This window comes from Cucumis melo, chromosome 7 (assembly GCF_025177605.1).
Source record: "Cucumis melo cultivar AY chromosome 7, USDA_Cmelo_AY_1.0, whole genome shotgun sequence".
NCBI lineage: Eukaryota > Viridiplantae > Streptophyta > Magnoliopsida > Cucurbitales > Cucurbitaceae > Cucumis > Cucumis melo.
Window position 1 is genome coordinate 534,241 of NC_066863.1, and position 16,849 is coordinate 551,089.

The 16,849-nt window shown below is 33.4% G+C and overlaps 4 protein-coding genes and 1 non-coding gene across 7 annotated transcripts; 3 read left to right on the forward strand and 2 right to left on the reverse strand.

Moving 5' to 3' along the window:
- The first annotated feature begins 1,402 nt into the window (after positions 1-1,402).
- Positions 1,403-4,054, forward strand: LOC103493789 (uncharacterized). 2 transcript variants are annotated; one of them, XM_008454690.3, is made up of 3 exons: positions 1,403-2,795; positions 2,913-3,231; positions 3,562-4,054. In XM_008454690.3, the coding sequence occupies exons 1-2, from the start codon at positions 1,552-1,554 to the stop codon at positions 3,226-3,228; spliced, it is 1,560 nt and encodes a 519-aa protein (XP_008452912.1). In that variant the 5' UTR covers positions 1,403-1,551; the 3' UTR covers positions 3,229-3,231; positions 3,562-4,054. The 2 variants fall into 2 exon arrangements, with proteins under 2 accessions (XP_008452912.1, XP_008452911.1); XM_008454689.3 differs by lacking the exon at positions 3,562-4,054 and having other exon boundaries at positions 2,913-3,405.
- Positions 4,055-4,093: 39 nt separating this feature from the next.
- Positions 4,094-5,459, forward strand: LOC103493905 (F-box protein SKIP23-like). The gene has a single exon (XM_008454859.2). The coding sequence runs from the start codon at positions 4,208-4,210 to the stop codon at positions 5,384-5,386; it is 1,179 nt and encodes a 392-aa protein (XP_008453081.1). The 5' UTR covers positions 4,094-4,207; the 3' UTR covers positions 5,387-5,459.
- Positions 5,460-8,010: 2,551 nt separating this feature from the next.
- On the reverse strand, positions 8,011-8,082 carry TRNAP-UGG (transfer RNA proline (anticodon UGG)). The gene has a single exon. It is a non-coding gene; the product is annotated as a tRNA-Pro (tRNA).
- Positions 8,083-9,822: 1,740 nt separating this feature from the next.
- LOC103493788 (high mobility group B protein 9) lies at positions 9,823-11,962 on the forward strand. Its single transcript, XM_008454688.3, has 6 exons — positions 9,823-10,297; positions 10,450-10,528; positions 10,625-10,787; positions 10,881-10,979; positions 11,179-11,537; positions 11,622-11,962. The coding sequence occupies exons 1-6, from the start codon at positions 10,146-10,148 to the stop codon at positions 11,742-11,744; spliced, it is 975 nt and encodes a 324-aa protein (XP_008452910.1). The 5' UTR covers positions 9,823-10,145; the 3' UTR covers positions 11,745-11,962.
- An 813-nt stretch (positions 11,963-12,775) lies between these two features.
- Positions 12,776-14,270, reverse strand: LOC103493787 (U11/U12 small nuclear ribonucleoprotein 25 kDa protein). Of its 2 annotated transcripts, none has more exons than XM_008454686.3 (5): positions 13,978-14,270; positions 13,562-13,807; positions 13,347-13,452; positions 13,163-13,262; positions 12,776-13,072 (listed from the first exon to the last, which is right to left on the reverse strand). In XM_008454686.3, exons 2-5 carry the CDS (start codon positions 13,803-13,805, stop codon positions 12,977-12,979), a joined length of 546 nt encoding a protein of 181 aa, XP_008452908.1. In that variant the 5' UTR covers positions 13,806-13,807; positions 13,978-14,270; the 3' UTR covers positions 12,776-12,976. The 2 variants fall into 2 exon arrangements, with proteins under 2 accessions (XP_008452908.1, XP_050943747.1); XM_051087790.1 differs by having other exon boundaries at positions 13,562-13,820; positions 13,978-14,251.
- Between the last annotated feature and the right edge of the window lie 2,579 nt (positions 14,271-16,849).

Below are 16,849 nucleotides of genomic sequence, written 5' to 3' on the forward strand. Positions count from 1 at the left end.
TGAAAGGGAATTATACTTTCACAAACTCTGTTTTTTTTTTTAATCTAATGCTCGAGATGAATAATTAATGGAGAGATACGTGAAGTAAAGACGGTCGTGAAATAAGTTGGTTTCAACCAAATCTAACGATAATAATCTTAAGAGATAACCCACTGACTAACTAATAAGTCATTACATTATATCCATGAGAAATGAAACTAGTCCAAAATGTGATTACAGATAATTCACTCTCGTATCTTGTCTATAATTACTCCAAAATGATATTGTTCCCGGTACCCTAAACTTCATTAGATTAACATGGTTTATTTTTTAATTATGTGTTGCATATAACTAAAGCATATGGTTGTCGAATGGTAAAAAATGAGACATAGTTTCGGTAACTAACTAGAAAGTCATGTCTTCTTAGTACAGCTAGCCAAACTCATTCTTACATATTGGCTACCAAACTTTTAGACCATCGAATGGATTACGGTAATATTTTTAAAAATATATTTTTTTCAAAAATAGAAAAAAAATCTTACACTTTATAGAAAATACTCGAAAATAAAATTTATTTCACCCTTTTTCTATGAAATGTAAGTACTTGCTAAAATTTTATATTTTTGGCAATTTTCTTTTTTAAAAAATACAACAAATTGACAAAATATTTATACACTACATATAATAGTTTTGAAAATGAAAAAGACTCACAGGTACACAATGTAAAATACCAATATTACACTGTTAATACGCAATAAATCGACCACATGCGTGATACACGATCGTGTAGATTTGATACACGATCTCATGCATACCATGCCCCGAATGCCTCAATACGAAAGAATTATTCCTTTAGTTATTGTATATGGGGCTTTAGGTGCACTAAAATAGTTCTGGAAGAATTCTATCTTTAGTTTATTCGGTATCGGGTATATATTATCCGAGATGCATCGAAATGAAAGACTTCTGCCTTTAGTCATTCAATCTTGAGCCTTAATTGCACTAAGATAGCCCGAGATGAAAGAGTTCTGCTTTTATTTTATTCAATCTTAGGCATACATTGCTCTGAAAATATCCCGAGATGAAAGACTTCTGCCTTTAATTATTTGATCTCGAACCTTAATTACATTGAGATGACCGAGAATGAAAGAATTATTCATTTATTTCATTCAATCTTGTACATATATTGCCTCTTGAGATGAAAGACTTTTGCATTTAGTTATCCGACCTCGGGTTTTAATTGTATCAAAATGGTATGGGAATATTAAATTGTAAAGAAAATATAAATTAGAAAGGCATATATGTAATTTATAAAAGAATGATGCGCAACCTACATAAATACTGTGAGTTTTTGTTGCTTTTATGTAAATTACTCCTTTAAAATTTTTGAAAATTACGGTTGCTTTCGGAAGTTATGAAATGAAAATAAAAAAGAAATGCAAAAGTAGAAAATTATTGTTTAAAAAAGAAAAAAGAAAAACTATTATTGAGGGGAAGTTACTAAAATCTGTTGGATGGGATGGTCTCTAAAACCCTAATGTCTACTTCACTCCATTTCCCTACCCGACTAGAATGGAAGAAGAACCGCCAACTGAAACCAGAAGGTCACCGCCACAACCGTTGATCGAAGAACCCGACCCCAAGAAGCTCAAAATGTCATCTACAACCACCACATCCGACGACGAAGATGTCAATTCCAACTCTGCGGCGCCCAAGAAACAAAGGTACAAGCGCCGCAAGGTCGCCATTTTCTTTGCCTACTGTGGCGTCGGTTACCAAGGGATGCAGAAGAACCCTGGCGCTAAAACCATTGAAGCTGACCTTGAAGAGGCCCTATATCTCGCCGGAGCCGTCCCGGAGCAGGACCGAGGGCTCTCGAAGCGCTATGATTGGGCCCGCTCGGCTCGCACTGATAAGGGCGTGAGCGCCGTGGGTCAGGTCGTTTCTGGTCGCTTCTACATCGATCCACCAGGTTTTGTTGATCGTCTCAATTCGAATCTTTCGCCTCAGATTCGGATTTTCGGGTACAAGCGCGTCACAGCGTCATTCAATGCGAAAAAGTTCTGCGATCGGAGAAGGTATGTATACCTAATCCCTGTCTTCGCTCTCGATCCCAATTGCCATCGTGATAGAGAAAGTGTGAAAGCTAGTTTAGGGTCTGATAACGAGCTTGTGAAGTGCTTAGAGTGCTCTGAACGCGGACGCAAGGTCGAAGGCTTGATGGGCAAGCGCAATTTCGAAGTAAAAACTGCGATAACTGAGTCAGACATTTCGTCGAACATTGTCAACGCCATTGAAGTTTCTGATGTTCAAGCAAATGGGGTTTTGGAGGACAGTGCCACGACCTCTGATTCTAACAAACAAACTAGCGTTTTAGTAGAAAACACTGCTACTGAACTCACTGTTGCAAGCGAAGGTATTGCAAAAAGTGAAAGCAGTGAAATGTCTGGATTAGGGAATGATTCAGAGATTGTTGTAAGCAAAGAGAGCGTTAATGGGAAAGAGAAACCTTCAGGGAGCTTCAAGTACGGCGAGGAGGAAAAGGCTAGGTTCAATAGGATTTTAAAACATTATGTGGGAACTCATAACTTCCACAATTTTACTACTAGAACAAAAGCAGAGGATCCTGCTGCTCGCCGATTCATTGTTTCGTTTGATGCTTCTACAACCGTCGTCGTTGAAGGCATTGAATTTGTGAAATGTGAAGTTGTAGGGCAGAGCTTCATGCTTCATCAGATCCGTAAGATGATGGGTCTTGCTGTGGCAATCATGAGGAACTGTGCTCCAGAGTCATTGATCGAGAAAGCTTTGCAAAAGTAAGTAATTTCCATTTTCGACAACGATTTGAATTGATCCAATTTGATTTTCATTTGTTATTAGAATAGAATAGAATTGGATTTCACCAACTTCTGGTAATCAAAATTCAAACACAGGGATGTAAATATCAATGTGCCCACTGCACCTGAGGTTGGGCTGTACTTAGATGAGTGCCTATTCACATCATATAATCAAAAGTGGAAAGACACTCATGAAGAGGTATCAATGAAAGCATACGAAGAGGTAGCAGAAGATTTCAAAATGAAACAAATATATTCTCACATTGCTTCCACAGAGCACAAAGATGGAGCCGTGGCCTTATGGTTGCATTCTCTAAATCATCGAAATTATCCAGATTTACGTGTCATTGATGAAGTTGCCAAAATTGCTAAGAACACCAGTGTTGACATGGAGACGCAAGCTGAAACTTAAAAGGTCTTCTTCCACCTTTGCTTTTATTTAAGCATTAACCGTCCATTTGGATTCTGAGCGGAAAAATACTTGTTTTTGATGATTTAGTGCTTGTTAAATTATAAACCCAATCAGATTATGCATAAATTTTGCTTAAGAAAGTGAGGCAAATCCATTAATTATGTTAAGTTCTAATTACTACCTATGAGTCATATTTTCCTTATAGAACCCTACTGACAAGGGTTATAATTTTTCTAGAAAACATAGGTCAACGAGAGTTGTTGTAACTTTGAGAATATTAGATTAGGGGTACTAGAGAGGAACTCTAAAATGTTTTTTGCCCAATTCATGTAGAAAATCTGCTCTCGAGATTGTATATCGTAGATGACCTTCAGCTTATATAACTTTTGGAACATCTAATGAAGAATATCTGCAGCAGTTCATTGCCTTCAGCTTAGATTTATTTGAGGAAAAAAGAATGGTTTCTTTCTTGCACTTTCTTTTCAATTGGGTCGTGCTCGAGTTTGTGAATAACTCAAGAAGCAGTAGACCACAAAAATTTGGAGAGGTCAAACACTTTGGTGTTTGACATAAAATTCTCACCTGACCATTTAGCAAGGATTTCTGGAATGCTGTCTGGCAAATCAAATTAGACGTTCTGATAGTCGTTTGAGAAACAATAAAGAATTGTCACGAAACATGTAAAAGTTTTTAAAATATGTTTATGTATTTTGTAAGGAGCAACATGTAAGCACTTTATTTGTTGTCCTTTTTCTTTTGTTATCCATTTAATCCATTAGTTTTGAACCTCCCCGTACTAATTAAAGGATTCTATTTCCATCGGTTAGTTTGTAAGTCTTTTTCCAAGAAAAATAAAGAAACAGAAACAAAAAGATATCATAAATTAAAATGAAAAGAAAGAAGACAAAAATGAAGAGTAGCGAACACATCATCAGCTCGTCTTTCCATCTCCTCAACGAAATTGTAAGGGCTTGGAAAAATGGCCGACTGGACTGAACTCCCGCCCGATCTCCTTCAACAAATCTCAGATTACCTTACCGTTTACTCCGACTATCTCCGATTTCGAGTTGTTTGTCAAAGCTGGCGATCATCGGTCCCTAAAATCCCTCACCGTCTTCCTCCCCAGCTTCCATGCCTCATAATTCCTCTGTATCACGACTGCCGCTGTGGTCTATTCAACTTCTCCGACAACAAAATCCACTTCCTCTACCTCCCGGAGGCTTCTCTCCGGAAGCGCCCGTGTGGTTCTTCCCACGGCTGGCTTACGATCCTCGATGAAACTCCGTCGATTCTCCTTCTCAACCCCTTAACCAGGGCCAAATTCCGGCTACCTCCACTCTCCACGTTCCCAAACGTCGTCTCTTTCGATTACTCCAGAGTTGGCCGAGAATATCTGATCCGTACACCCACAGGACATATCTACACTCGAAATTTGCGGCAGATGCGCGATTCTTTTGTCAAGAAAATCGTTCTATCCTCAAGTCCATCGAACCAAAACGATTTCTTAGCCGTGGCGATTCTGAATCACAGCGGCGATTTGGCGTTTTGCCGGAGCGGTGGGGGATCGTGGACTTTCGTAGACGACGCACCGTCTGATTGCGAAGATGTTATATACACCGACGGGGTGTTCTACGCGGTGGATAAGTACGGCGTCGTTTCATTGATGGATCTACGTGGTTCCCGCTCTCAAGTTTCACTAGTTGCGACAGAGAGGCAATTGGCCGGCGATATACAATATCTGGTGAGATTAGGGCAGGAATTGCTGCTGGTGAGCCGGTATTTGGATATTGTCAATGACGGCATGGATGACGAACTGATATCTGTAATGTATCGGACGGTACGATTTGAAGTGTTTCGAATGGAATGGGAAGGACCACGATGGGAGAAAGTTGAAAACTTGAATGAAATGGCGTTGTTTGTTGGGGGAAATTCTTCAATGGCCTTCTCTGCTGCCGATTTTGGTGAAATCTCAGGGAATTGTATATATTACACCGATGATTATTCGGATAGCGATTATCAGGGACAAGGTGAAGAACCCGATATGGGGATTTTCCGATTGTGCGACGAAAGCTTCGAGCCGCTGCCGTATTACTCCGGCGGCTCCCATTCTCGCCGGCGTTTGCTTCCACCCATTTGGGTTACTCCGAACCCTTGTTAATTGTTAATTGTACGTGTGGCGTTTGTGGACCGTTTCAATTAAAATAATTGCACGTCATTATTGTTGCTTTTCATTTATTTTCGATTGAATCGGTGATGAAGATAAACACAAGTAGACTCGTTTCAATTGAAATTTATAGATAAAAGTCTGGGTTAAATAAAAATTGTGATTTTCTTTGGAATTCCATATTGTTGATAAACCATTGTTTTTTAAATGTTCTCATAACCAAACAAACAGGGGATTTGCGTGTGTTCTTCAGAAATTTTGTTTAATTGTGAGAAAATTTGTCTTCAAAACATTTTTTGATAGATGGGAGTTCCTTTTCTCAAAATTTTCCTACTGGCTCAGTCGATTTAATCTCTCGCGTACACTTCATAAGAATAAAAATGAAGAAGTTAAGAGGGAAAACCAATTTGTACCCTCCAGTTCCGCTCCCGATTTGTACCAGAATTAATTTAGTGACTGTTGTCAACTTTTATCATATGCGGCCAACCTTTGATCAACTTTCATCGTAAGTTTCCAACCTTTGATTATTACTTTACAGTGATTGTTTTCGGTCACTTCCGACGACCATCTTCTATCATTATCGAACTTCTATCAAAATAATTTGAAATTATAAGAAAAGAAAACTTTTATTTTTACCTAAAAGCACTTAGTGAAATAAAAGTTACCGAAAACAGTTATATTTCTAAAAAGAGTTTTTTTTAGAAAAAGAATGTTTAAAGGAAAAAAGTATTTTTTGAAAAATATTTTTTAAGTCCATAAGAGAGTGAAAATATATATATTTTTTTCTTTTTCTTTCTAATATGCATTCAATAATAAATTTTACTTGATTAAAGACTAACGAGAAATGAGGATAGTGAGGGACCCTTTTAAAACCGTTTTTCCAAAACTATAACCTTTTGGACTAAAATGTCAAATTTTCTAAATCACAACAAAGATCTAGGAAATATAACAATGTATTTATATTGTTTTTTTTTTTTAAATCTTACGACTATAATAATTCTTTTTTATTTTTAAAATCATTTCAAATCATACTTTTGATAATTAAAAATTAATTTTGATGTAATTAGATCAAATTTAAAGTTATTTTGACTATTGCATAAATGGATTCTAACATTGTATTGTAACCCAAAATTTATAATCTAACTCTTTTTTCATTGCTTTGATGCTTTCATTTTCATTTTGTCTTTGTTAACTTACATTTTCCAACCCTCATCTAGTTTTTAATAATTATAATTACATTCCATCTCTTCAAATAGTCCTTTTAAGTATTTAATATGTTCTTAAATTTTTAATTATTGTATTTAATACAGCTCACAAATTTTAATTTTGTATCTCATTGGTCTTTATGGTGTTTTTTAAAATTCATGGTTCTCCCTAACATAAAAATTGAAAGTTTTGAATTTCATGGCAATAACATTCATGTATGTATAAGTGTATGTATGCATATAATAGGTCAATTAATTTACATTAAAATTAGACTACCGTACCTATATTTACTTTTCTGGGCAATGCAATTGGATTTATAAATTATAAATTTGAATTTATTAATAATAGTAGGAGGAAGAATAAATAGGGTTTCTTGGTTTTGGGAAAACAATGCTTTTTGTTGAATAAACAACACAAGAAAATAACTTCAATCTAACATTAGATTTTATGAATAGGAATGGGACTCTTAAAATATGAAGTATAATTCCTTCTGCTTAGAAGGCTCAGTCATTTATGTCTATTTAATGTTTTCCTAATTTTCCCATAATAATTAAGATAAAGGAGAAGTGCATTTACTAAGAGAACCCAAGTCAATACTATAACAAAATGGTCCATACTCGTTTTAGCAATACATTACCATTTGAGTACGTTTAACTGAACAAAACATACACGGTCAAATTAATTAGATGACATATTATTGTGCGAAAACCACATACTTTTTAAAGTTTATATTATAAAAAAACACTCACGAACTTTTATAGCTATCAATATTTTGAAAGATAATCATATTATTTCAAAGCATGTAATATTACTTTTAACATTTGAAACAAGTTTCAATCATAGTAAAAATATTTAAAATTTTGAACAAAAATCAAGACCTATAATTTTCTATCGATGATCTAGAATAAAATTTTAGCTCGTCAATATTGTATGGTCAATCTCAAACGAAAATGTTGATAACCCTTCGTTTTAGGTCATTTTAGATTTTTCTTTTAAATGTCATTATAAAAGCAGTTTATAAAATAAAAAATATAATAAAATTACAGATTTTGAAATCACTAGCTCAAATATATTGTAAAATGTGACTAGAAATACTTGTAACTTAGTTTCTATCATAATATATCAATTTTGATTGAGTTTAATTAGTAGGCGTTTATTATCAATCTAATTAAATAAAATAAAATAGTATATAATTTTTTTTATAGATGATAAAAATTAAAATTATTTATAAAATATAACAAAAAGAATAAAAAAAAAATTTAAAGAATTTAATAGGATTTGATGTATTTTGTAAAAAATTTCAATTTTGTTTCCTATATTTAACGTTAATGAAAAATAAAAAAAATTAGAAAGTATAGCAAAAATAATTTTTTAAAAAAGTAAACTATTAAAATTAACATTTACAGAAAAAAGGGGCATTCCGAGAATCGAACTCGGGACCTCTCGCACCCAAAGCGAGAATCATACCACTAGACCAAATGCCCATTTTGTTGACTTGTGTTATATCTTTCACAGATAATTAATATTATTAATGCCACGTGGTGTTTAATGGTTGGAGCCAGTAAAAAACGGTTAAAGTGGAGGAAATACATTAGGAATGCTAACGGTTACATACAAGATTTGAATTTGAATTAATAATGGTTAATGGTTATTGGGTAGTTACCCAATTGATGATATTACTTATCTCAGCAGCAGTTGCTCTTCAAAAAATTATTTTTTGATTTACATTTCCATTAATGAAAAATAAATTGATATATTAATTATTAATCAAATAACTTGAAAATAATAGACTTTTTTTTTTCTTTTGCAAAGTTCTGCTAATTTGGCAGACATCGAAAAAAAAAAAAAAACTGATGTTTTCCATTAATGGTCGATATATGCATAAATAAGTTCGGCTACTCACAAATGCAAAAACAATAATATTACTACCATTTATTTATTTATTTTTAAACATTAAATAATTATTATTATATTTTTGCAAATGTTTTTTTTTTTCATATAAAAAAATATTATTATAATGCAACTTATTCAATAAGAAATTTAATCCCTCTTTCAGTAATTTAGCATAGACAATCTGTACACAGCATTGTCTTATCACACTGCCTACTCTACTTGACTTATAACGCAAACAAACATCAATACTCAAAATAAATTCAACCTTCCATTCATACAATTTATTTATATTCAATACTGAAATATTATTTCACTTCATATAAACTCTACAAATATTTGTTGGAAGTTATAGATCAGTAAAATATTTCACTATGGCGTTGTTTTTATGTAAATAAAGCATGGGTATATACGGTCATATAAAACAAAACAATATCGCACTAGTTTACTTGTAGACAATTTTAATGTGTTTGAATTAGGATTGAGTTGTCAAAACAAACATTATTTTTCCAGTACAAATTGAAAAGAAGAAAAAGAAGAGAGGGTTTTAATGTTGGAAATGGAATCCATTAAATAAAGAGTGATGAAAATAAATAGAGACAGCAACAAAAGAAGAAAAAGAGAGTTGAAGGGAAGTGGGAATATAGACCACTCAGTGCAGGTTATGCATGGAGGGACGAAACATGCAGCCAGTGGATAGGGAACCTAACCCCGACCTCAAAACGGGACCCATCTCATCACTTCTTCATACAATCCACCTATTTATTTATTTCTTTCTTTCTTCTCTCTAAAAAAAAAAACTTCAATTTATAATCTTCAAATTTATGATTTGTAGCCATTTAAACCACCAGCAGCTTTACCAAGTTCATGTGAGTAAGTCTCTCACTATGGCATTTGAAAGATGATAAATTAATACACCTTGAAGATTACAACAGTAACACATTTATCAATAAACAACATGTTTTTATCCTTTTTATCAAGTTTGTACTTTTAATAAATAACTTCATCAATACTATAAACACTCCTAAGATGGAATATTTGTTTTAAGTTGGACAAGAATATTGTAATTTGAAATCCTAGAATTGGGATTGTGTAGGGTACTTTCGAGTCTAAATAGTGAAATGGTAGGAGTCAATATTATTAACTCGTAGCCCCAAAAAAAAGTGTAATTCAAATATCTTCCCCCAGAGATATGCTTCAGAAACCCAAAAAGTAGTCCCCAGGTGCATGTCAACGTTCCTTCTCTCTCTCTCTCTCTCTCTGTACACTTCCAATCACACGACTCAACAACATTACAAACACATTAAAATATATATACACACACACAAATATTAATTAATATAATTTGTAATTACAAATGTTATTTATTTATTTATTAAATTTTTTTCCTTTTTGTTCACTGGTCTTTGCCCAAATTCCTCTCAGAAAAAGCCAATTCTGCACAACAGTTGCCTTTCACGCTTCCAACCATCTTCTTTAATTCCAGCTTCCTCCCTTCTCTCTCTCTTCTTTCAATTTAATTACTTTATCTTGGAAATCATATGTTCTTTAATACCATCATTACTTTTTCTCTTTCCTTTCTTCTTCACTCACTTTCTCTCACTCTCCTTCTTCCTTCCTTATTTTCTCTGTTCTTTTTTTTTTTTTTTTTCCAGCCATGTCACCGCCGGCCAGAACCAAAACATGGAACGGCGGCCTCGATAAGCATTATCCACCCCCACTTGCTACACACGATGAAGTTATTTCCGACCCCATTGTTTTTTGGGACACTTTGCGCCGTTTCCATTTTATGATGAACACAAAGTTCATGTGAGTATTTTTGTTCTTTTCTAAAGCTTCATAATATGATATTAATGGCGGCTACATAACCAAAAGACACAATACTTTTACACTTTTACACTTTTTCCCTTCCCCTGTTTACTAATGGCTACTTTTATCTTTACTTGTTGAATATTTTAAAGGATTCCTGTGATTGGAGGGAAGGAACTAGACTTGCATGTTTTGTATTCGGAAGTTACAAGAAGAGGAGGGCATGAAAAAGTAAGTTTTGGGGTTTGGGATTTTGGTTTTATTTAATGAAGCTTTTTGACTCTGGTTTTTTTTTTTATTTTTTTTTCTTTTTCATGGCGGATTTAGGTTGTTGCAGAGAAGAAATGGAGAGAAGTTGGAAGTGTTTTTAAATTTTCTCCTACAACTACAAGTGCTTCATTTGTATTGAGAAAACATTATCTAAGTCTTCTTTACCATTACGAGCAAGTTTATTTGTTCGGCCGGCAGGGCCCCATTTGTGTCCCTCAAGGTCCCTTTTTTTTTCTTCTTTCATTTATCCATTTCTTTTCCACATTGGATTTTTTAAAAATCTGATTTGGCTTTTGTCTTTCTACTACAACAGCACCATTTTCTTTTGGTAGCCCTACCAGTGAAAACGAATTGGCTCTAGTGGAATATACTCCCAAAACTACGTCGTTTTCCCCTGGCCCTCCTTCTGAAGGTGACAAACCACCCCTTTTTTCACTTCATTCACTTCTTTTAATTCCCCTTCGTGGGGTCAAGCAGTAAAAGCTCAACAGTTCTCCACCAATGCCTTGGCTTTTCTATATAACTCAACTTGTTCAACAAATTATTGCCACTCTGACCATTTCTTTTTAAATTTCTCTTTTTGGGCTTATGTATATTACTTGTTCTTTCAGTTACCGGAACAATTGATGGCAAATTCGACTGTGGTTATCTTGTAACTGTGAAATTGGGATCTGAGGTTTTAAGAGGAGTTCTTTACCATCCAGAGCAGCCACCTCCATCGGATCTCCGACCTCTATCTACCAACGCCATTGTACCGTATACCGGCGGGAGACATCGACATTCGGGTCGACGGCACCGGAGGAGCCGGAGAAAGGGAGATCCGAATCATCCGAAACCGAATAGAAGTGGGTATAATTTCTTCTTTGCCGAGAAGCATTATAAGCTTAAATCTCTGTATCCAAACAGAGAGAGGGAGTTCACTAAGATGATCGGAGAGTCTTGGAATAATCTTAGCCCTGAAGAAAGGATGGTATGTATGTGTTTCATACATTCTCTTTTTCTCTTTAGTTTAAAGAGTCGTAAAGTTATTTGGTTGATTTGATTTGTGTTATAGGTTTATCAGAACATTGGGTTGAAAGATAAGGAAAGATACAGGAGAGAGTTGAAGGAGTACAAGGAGAAAATGAGGATGGGAACAGATGTTGATGGAGCTAACTATTCAAAACATGGAGACTAGTAGTAACAAAGGAGGATGAGAATTCAGCAGTCTATTTTTAGGTTTTTTTTTGGGGATCTGCTAAATTTAATATGATATATAGATTTTGTATCATATCATATCATATCATATTTATATCCTCCTAACTTTACTTGGCAAACCATAGGTTCTCTCATATCTATAGTGCTTGGCCACAAGATTTTACAGTCACTTACAAAAGTTCACTCTTGGAACTGCCATTTGATGGTTGGTTTTGCTTTAAAAACCATTTATATTGACAAAAGTTCAAGAAAGTTCATTATATACAACCCCAAATCTTGAAGAACATAAGATGTTGAATGAAGACCCTTCCATTAGAGGATGAAGAAGCCAATTAATTGAGCTTGAGACGAGAGGCTTCGTCAGTATTAAAATATGGTTAATTTATTAAAACCAAAAAACAATGTAAAGTTGCATTATTTCATTGGGCTTTATATTGGAGTAGAATTTGTTTACGGATTCGAAATTTTGGTTTAGATTAATGTCAAGTCCTCTATGTCATAATTTTGTTTGGTATTCTTAAGAACATACTGTAGTAGTAGTTTTAAAACGTAAACGATATTGGTGCTAAGTTTCAAATAATTAGTAGTTGAAATTACAAATTTGATCATGAAAAGGTTTGAATTTAGTTTTTATAGTATATAACTAGAATTTAATACCTAAGTTAACACTAATTATGAAGATTTTATCAATAAACTATATGGTTATATTATGTTTTATCAAAACAAAAGAATCAATTCTAACTTTTAAAAAATATATAGAGACCAAAGTTTAATATATAGAGACCAAAGTTGAAAGTTAAAATATAATAAACGTGGCTAAAAGGGAGGAAAATAAAACAACAAGAGAACAGTAGCAAAGAAGTGATTATTAGAAACAACGGATCAGAAATAAATAATATCCATAACAATTCAGCTAAATGAGAACAAGTTTATGAGATAAAGTAAAGATCCTTTTGTTGTTGGGGTTGGGAAGGAATAGCTTGATTCAATTTTCCACTTAAATTAACCAAATTTCCACAAACAACAAAAATTTGCTAATCATGTAGATATTAGTTTGCATTTTTACATATCATAATGTTAAATGTACATGGAAGGGTCAAGTTCCTATAAACACATTCATCTAAAGTTCATATTCAGTTACAAAAATTGTAATGGAACTCAAGCTTACTGAATTTGTGTTGAAGAGAAACATCCTCCAAAGCATCTGGAAGCTCAAGCACATTTGTTGAGACCATGAAAGAATCGGTGTTTTCTCCTCCTAGAATGTGTTCTGGAGTTCTTTGACATAACGTATGGGATAAAACGCACCTGCAACAAGTTTTTGTTCATTGTATATAATGATTGAATGATTCAACTCAGATAAATTTCAAATACTTCCAACTCTACTAAAAATCCAACCTGAGAATTGTTACGGATTCCAAAATCCTGAAGTACTGAGCTATCATCAAGAATCTTCTCGTTGTGGTGTGCTAAGCAAAAATTTGCCCATACGTGTTTCCTGCAAATCCAAAAGCGAAGGAATTGTAATCAATGAACAGCGATCATTGAATGATTGGGTTAGAGAGCTATCAAGAAAGAGTACCATGAAATGTGGCGATGCCCCATCTTGGATTGTTCCGTCTCGTTTACTTTCTGCTTGATTGCAAGCTTCAAGTCTTTCAATGTCGCAGAATTCATGATCAGCACATCTAAACAAAGAACAAGATGGTGAATTGAGTTTCAGTTGTTCATATAACAAGGTGTTTGTGAAAATGCCAGACAGAGAAAGAGAAGGGAACATTAGGAAAACGTGTGTACCAATGGCAGTGCCATCGAGCTTAAGAACGGAGATACGCATGGCGCTTCCCAATTCGAGGCTGATGAGAGTGTCGACGTGCGATAGGGTGGGATTTTTGGGGACATCGGCGAGAATAGGATCGTCAAGCAGAGCAGCGAGAGTTGAATTTAACCTAACTTTTTTTACGTTGTTGCTGTGGTAACCTACCACATTCTCTTCATCTTTACTCATGGATTTCATTGATCCATCTCCGTTTTCCTTCATTGCTACACAATTTTGCTTCCAAATTATTTTATTGAGACCCAAACAAAACATTTCACTCAGCAGACTATTCTACTTCCAAAGGTTATTTAAACAAAATATTTGAAATCCCAAACAACAAATTTCGAAAAAATTCTTACACAAATCAATCGAAGACTAAAATATTAAACCTCACCTTAAATGGGAAAAATGACCAGACTGTTCACGGAGGTTGCGAAGCTGACAATTCGCTGCAGGGCTCCCGGTAGGTGACTGCCGTTTGGGTAACCACCGTCTCGGCCGGACTCAGTTCACGCCGCCTGATCTGCAACAGCAGGCGTCGCCGCCAGTGACGTGGGTGTTTGGAGGAAGAGGAAAGAGAGGTGGACTCAAAAGAGGGATGGAGAAGGAAATAGAGGGGTTGTCTTCGAGTTAGAGTAAACAATAAGAAAAAAAAACCATTCTTCCGGCCAAATTATATTTAGGAAAATGTTGAAAAGCAACTATTCTAGAAAACATTTATAAAATATTATAAAATTTTAAATTTTATCATGAATAAATGCGGATAATAAATTTCTATCACGAATAAAATCTAAATTTTTTGCTATATTCGCAACAAATAATAATTTTTATTATAAATATGTTAAATTAAATTAGGTATAATGTATAATCGTTCTTTGGAGATGTAATCGGATTAGGTTCCTTTTAACAACTATACTTCAACTTCTCGATTAATGTTGAACAATCTATCGAAATCGAACATCAGCACACAATTAGGTTTTCTATTCAACACACTAGGGCAGACTCGTAAAGCAGCCAATATATTCCAACCAGCCATTGAGGCCAACAACCACAAAAAGGACAAATCCCACAACATTTGGGAGAACAGTAAGTAAAGACTCAACGAGGAAACAAAATAACAATCAAATCATAAAAGAAGATTTTTCTGCCAATCAAAACATCAACAAACTGCCCTTTGAGAGACACAAAATTTCTTTTATGGCCAAGCAACACAAAAACGCTTCTATAGAGCAACAGTTTCTGTATATTTTTTCTTATCAAATCAGAGAGCATAGCTTTCTATTTATACTAAAGAACATAATGAAACTTCGAAGCTAAGGGCTAAAAATGCAAAAGAGACAAAGCACACAAAAGACAAACAAATTAACAACAGGACAAATTAAATATTTTCTATCAGAAGATTTTCTCTGGGGCTGCTTGCTTGCTTGCTTTCTATCTAACATCTCCCACTGCACTTTCTTATTCAGTTTCACAAATGAGTAGAAAAGGGTCCTAATTTCTTTAAAAATATAAAAGAATTAAAGCTGAATAAAAAATAGAGAGGGAATAGGACAGTGGCAGGTGGTGTCAGGTTCTACGTCTGCATGAATAGGACAACTCATGACCAAGTCTTTAAGTCTATATATATATTTAATATATATACACACAAACCATTCTTCACTTTATTCTTTTCTTCTTCTTCTTCTTCTTCTTCCTCTCTTTGATTTTTTATCTTCTTTTTGTATTCTTTTAGCTAGCTAACATGAACATCTTCATTTTGATCTTTTTCTCTGTTCTTTTTCAATGAAGAACAAATAGAGATCGGCCTGCTAAGGCAGCCTTTTTCCTTCCGTTTGTCTCAGCTTTGTTTATGTGGTTTCATATCTCTGATGGATTATTTGAAACTTCCAACATTTTTTCCATGGCTACTATTGATATCCATTCCTATAACCTTTACAAATGGTAATGTTGTCTGTCTGTTATGAATATTATACGTTCTTGCTTTACGATGAAGAATAATCTTCTTTGGGTAGAATCATTTCCATCCTTGTTGATGCCTTTGTATTATTTTTGATTACTTATGTAATGTATTATGTATCGGTTACGGTTATTGCAATGGAAGGAAGAATTGATACAGATTTTTGGATTGTACTATACAATTTGTCAAATGGGGTTTTTTTTTTCCCCTTGAACATCGTGGCTAATCCTGAGACTTGTAGCTTTTCCCTTAGCACGGCAAATCGATATCGAGGTAGCTTTTACTTTGGTCTTTATGCTACAAGAGAATTTTCATTTTGTCATTTGCCTTATCCCTCAAGGTGGTTTTTAGTTTTTTGGTCTTCTGCTGCTATAAATATATATATATATATATATATATATATATTTGTTTTGATTATGATTTTTTATTTTCTGGAACAATTAACTAAAATCACAATAAATTTATATCGTTCTCTTGTTTTTTTGAAAGGGAAATTTTATATTGTTATTTTATAATATCTTCCTCTAAATATAAAAAAGTTGTTGTAAAGGGAAGAATTATTTATACATGTATATTATTTAATTGAGATTAAAGTGAATTTACTTCGACCCATTTCAAAATTCCATAACTAAAAAACATATATTATTGAAAATTCCAAAAATTGTTTTTGTATTAATAGATTTTTTTAAAAAATAAAAAAGTTTGACTAACTTATTACAATTTATATAACAAAACCATTAATTACACTTGTCAATGAAGCATAAATATAAGCATAAATATTTTTGTTAAATTTTCTATTTTTGATCATTTTTCTTATAAAATATATATCTTTATATAAAACTTAATATACATTTCCTTTATATTTTGTTTCCATAACTTTGATATACATTTCTCTTATTTTATTTAATTGCTTCACTTTCTATCACTAAATTAAATAGAGTGCAAAAGTTATTTGAAGATTGAAATTGAGAGAATTGACTTCATGGATGGAATTTTTTTTTTAAAAAATAAAATTTAACTAATATAATTGAAATTCTTTATATATATATATATATATATATATATGTGTGTGTGTGTGTGTGTGTGTGTATGTATGTATGTATGTATGTATGTTTTATGTAAAAAGAATTGTTGTAAGGGCAAAAATTATATATACATGCATTTTATTTAATTGATATTAAGGGGATATTTGACCAACCAATTTTAAAATTCAAGGACTAAAAACATAAAAATTGAAAACTTAGGCATGAAACACATTTATTGTTAAAAACTTGTGAACTCAAAATATAAATTTTGAAAAGCTAGGGAT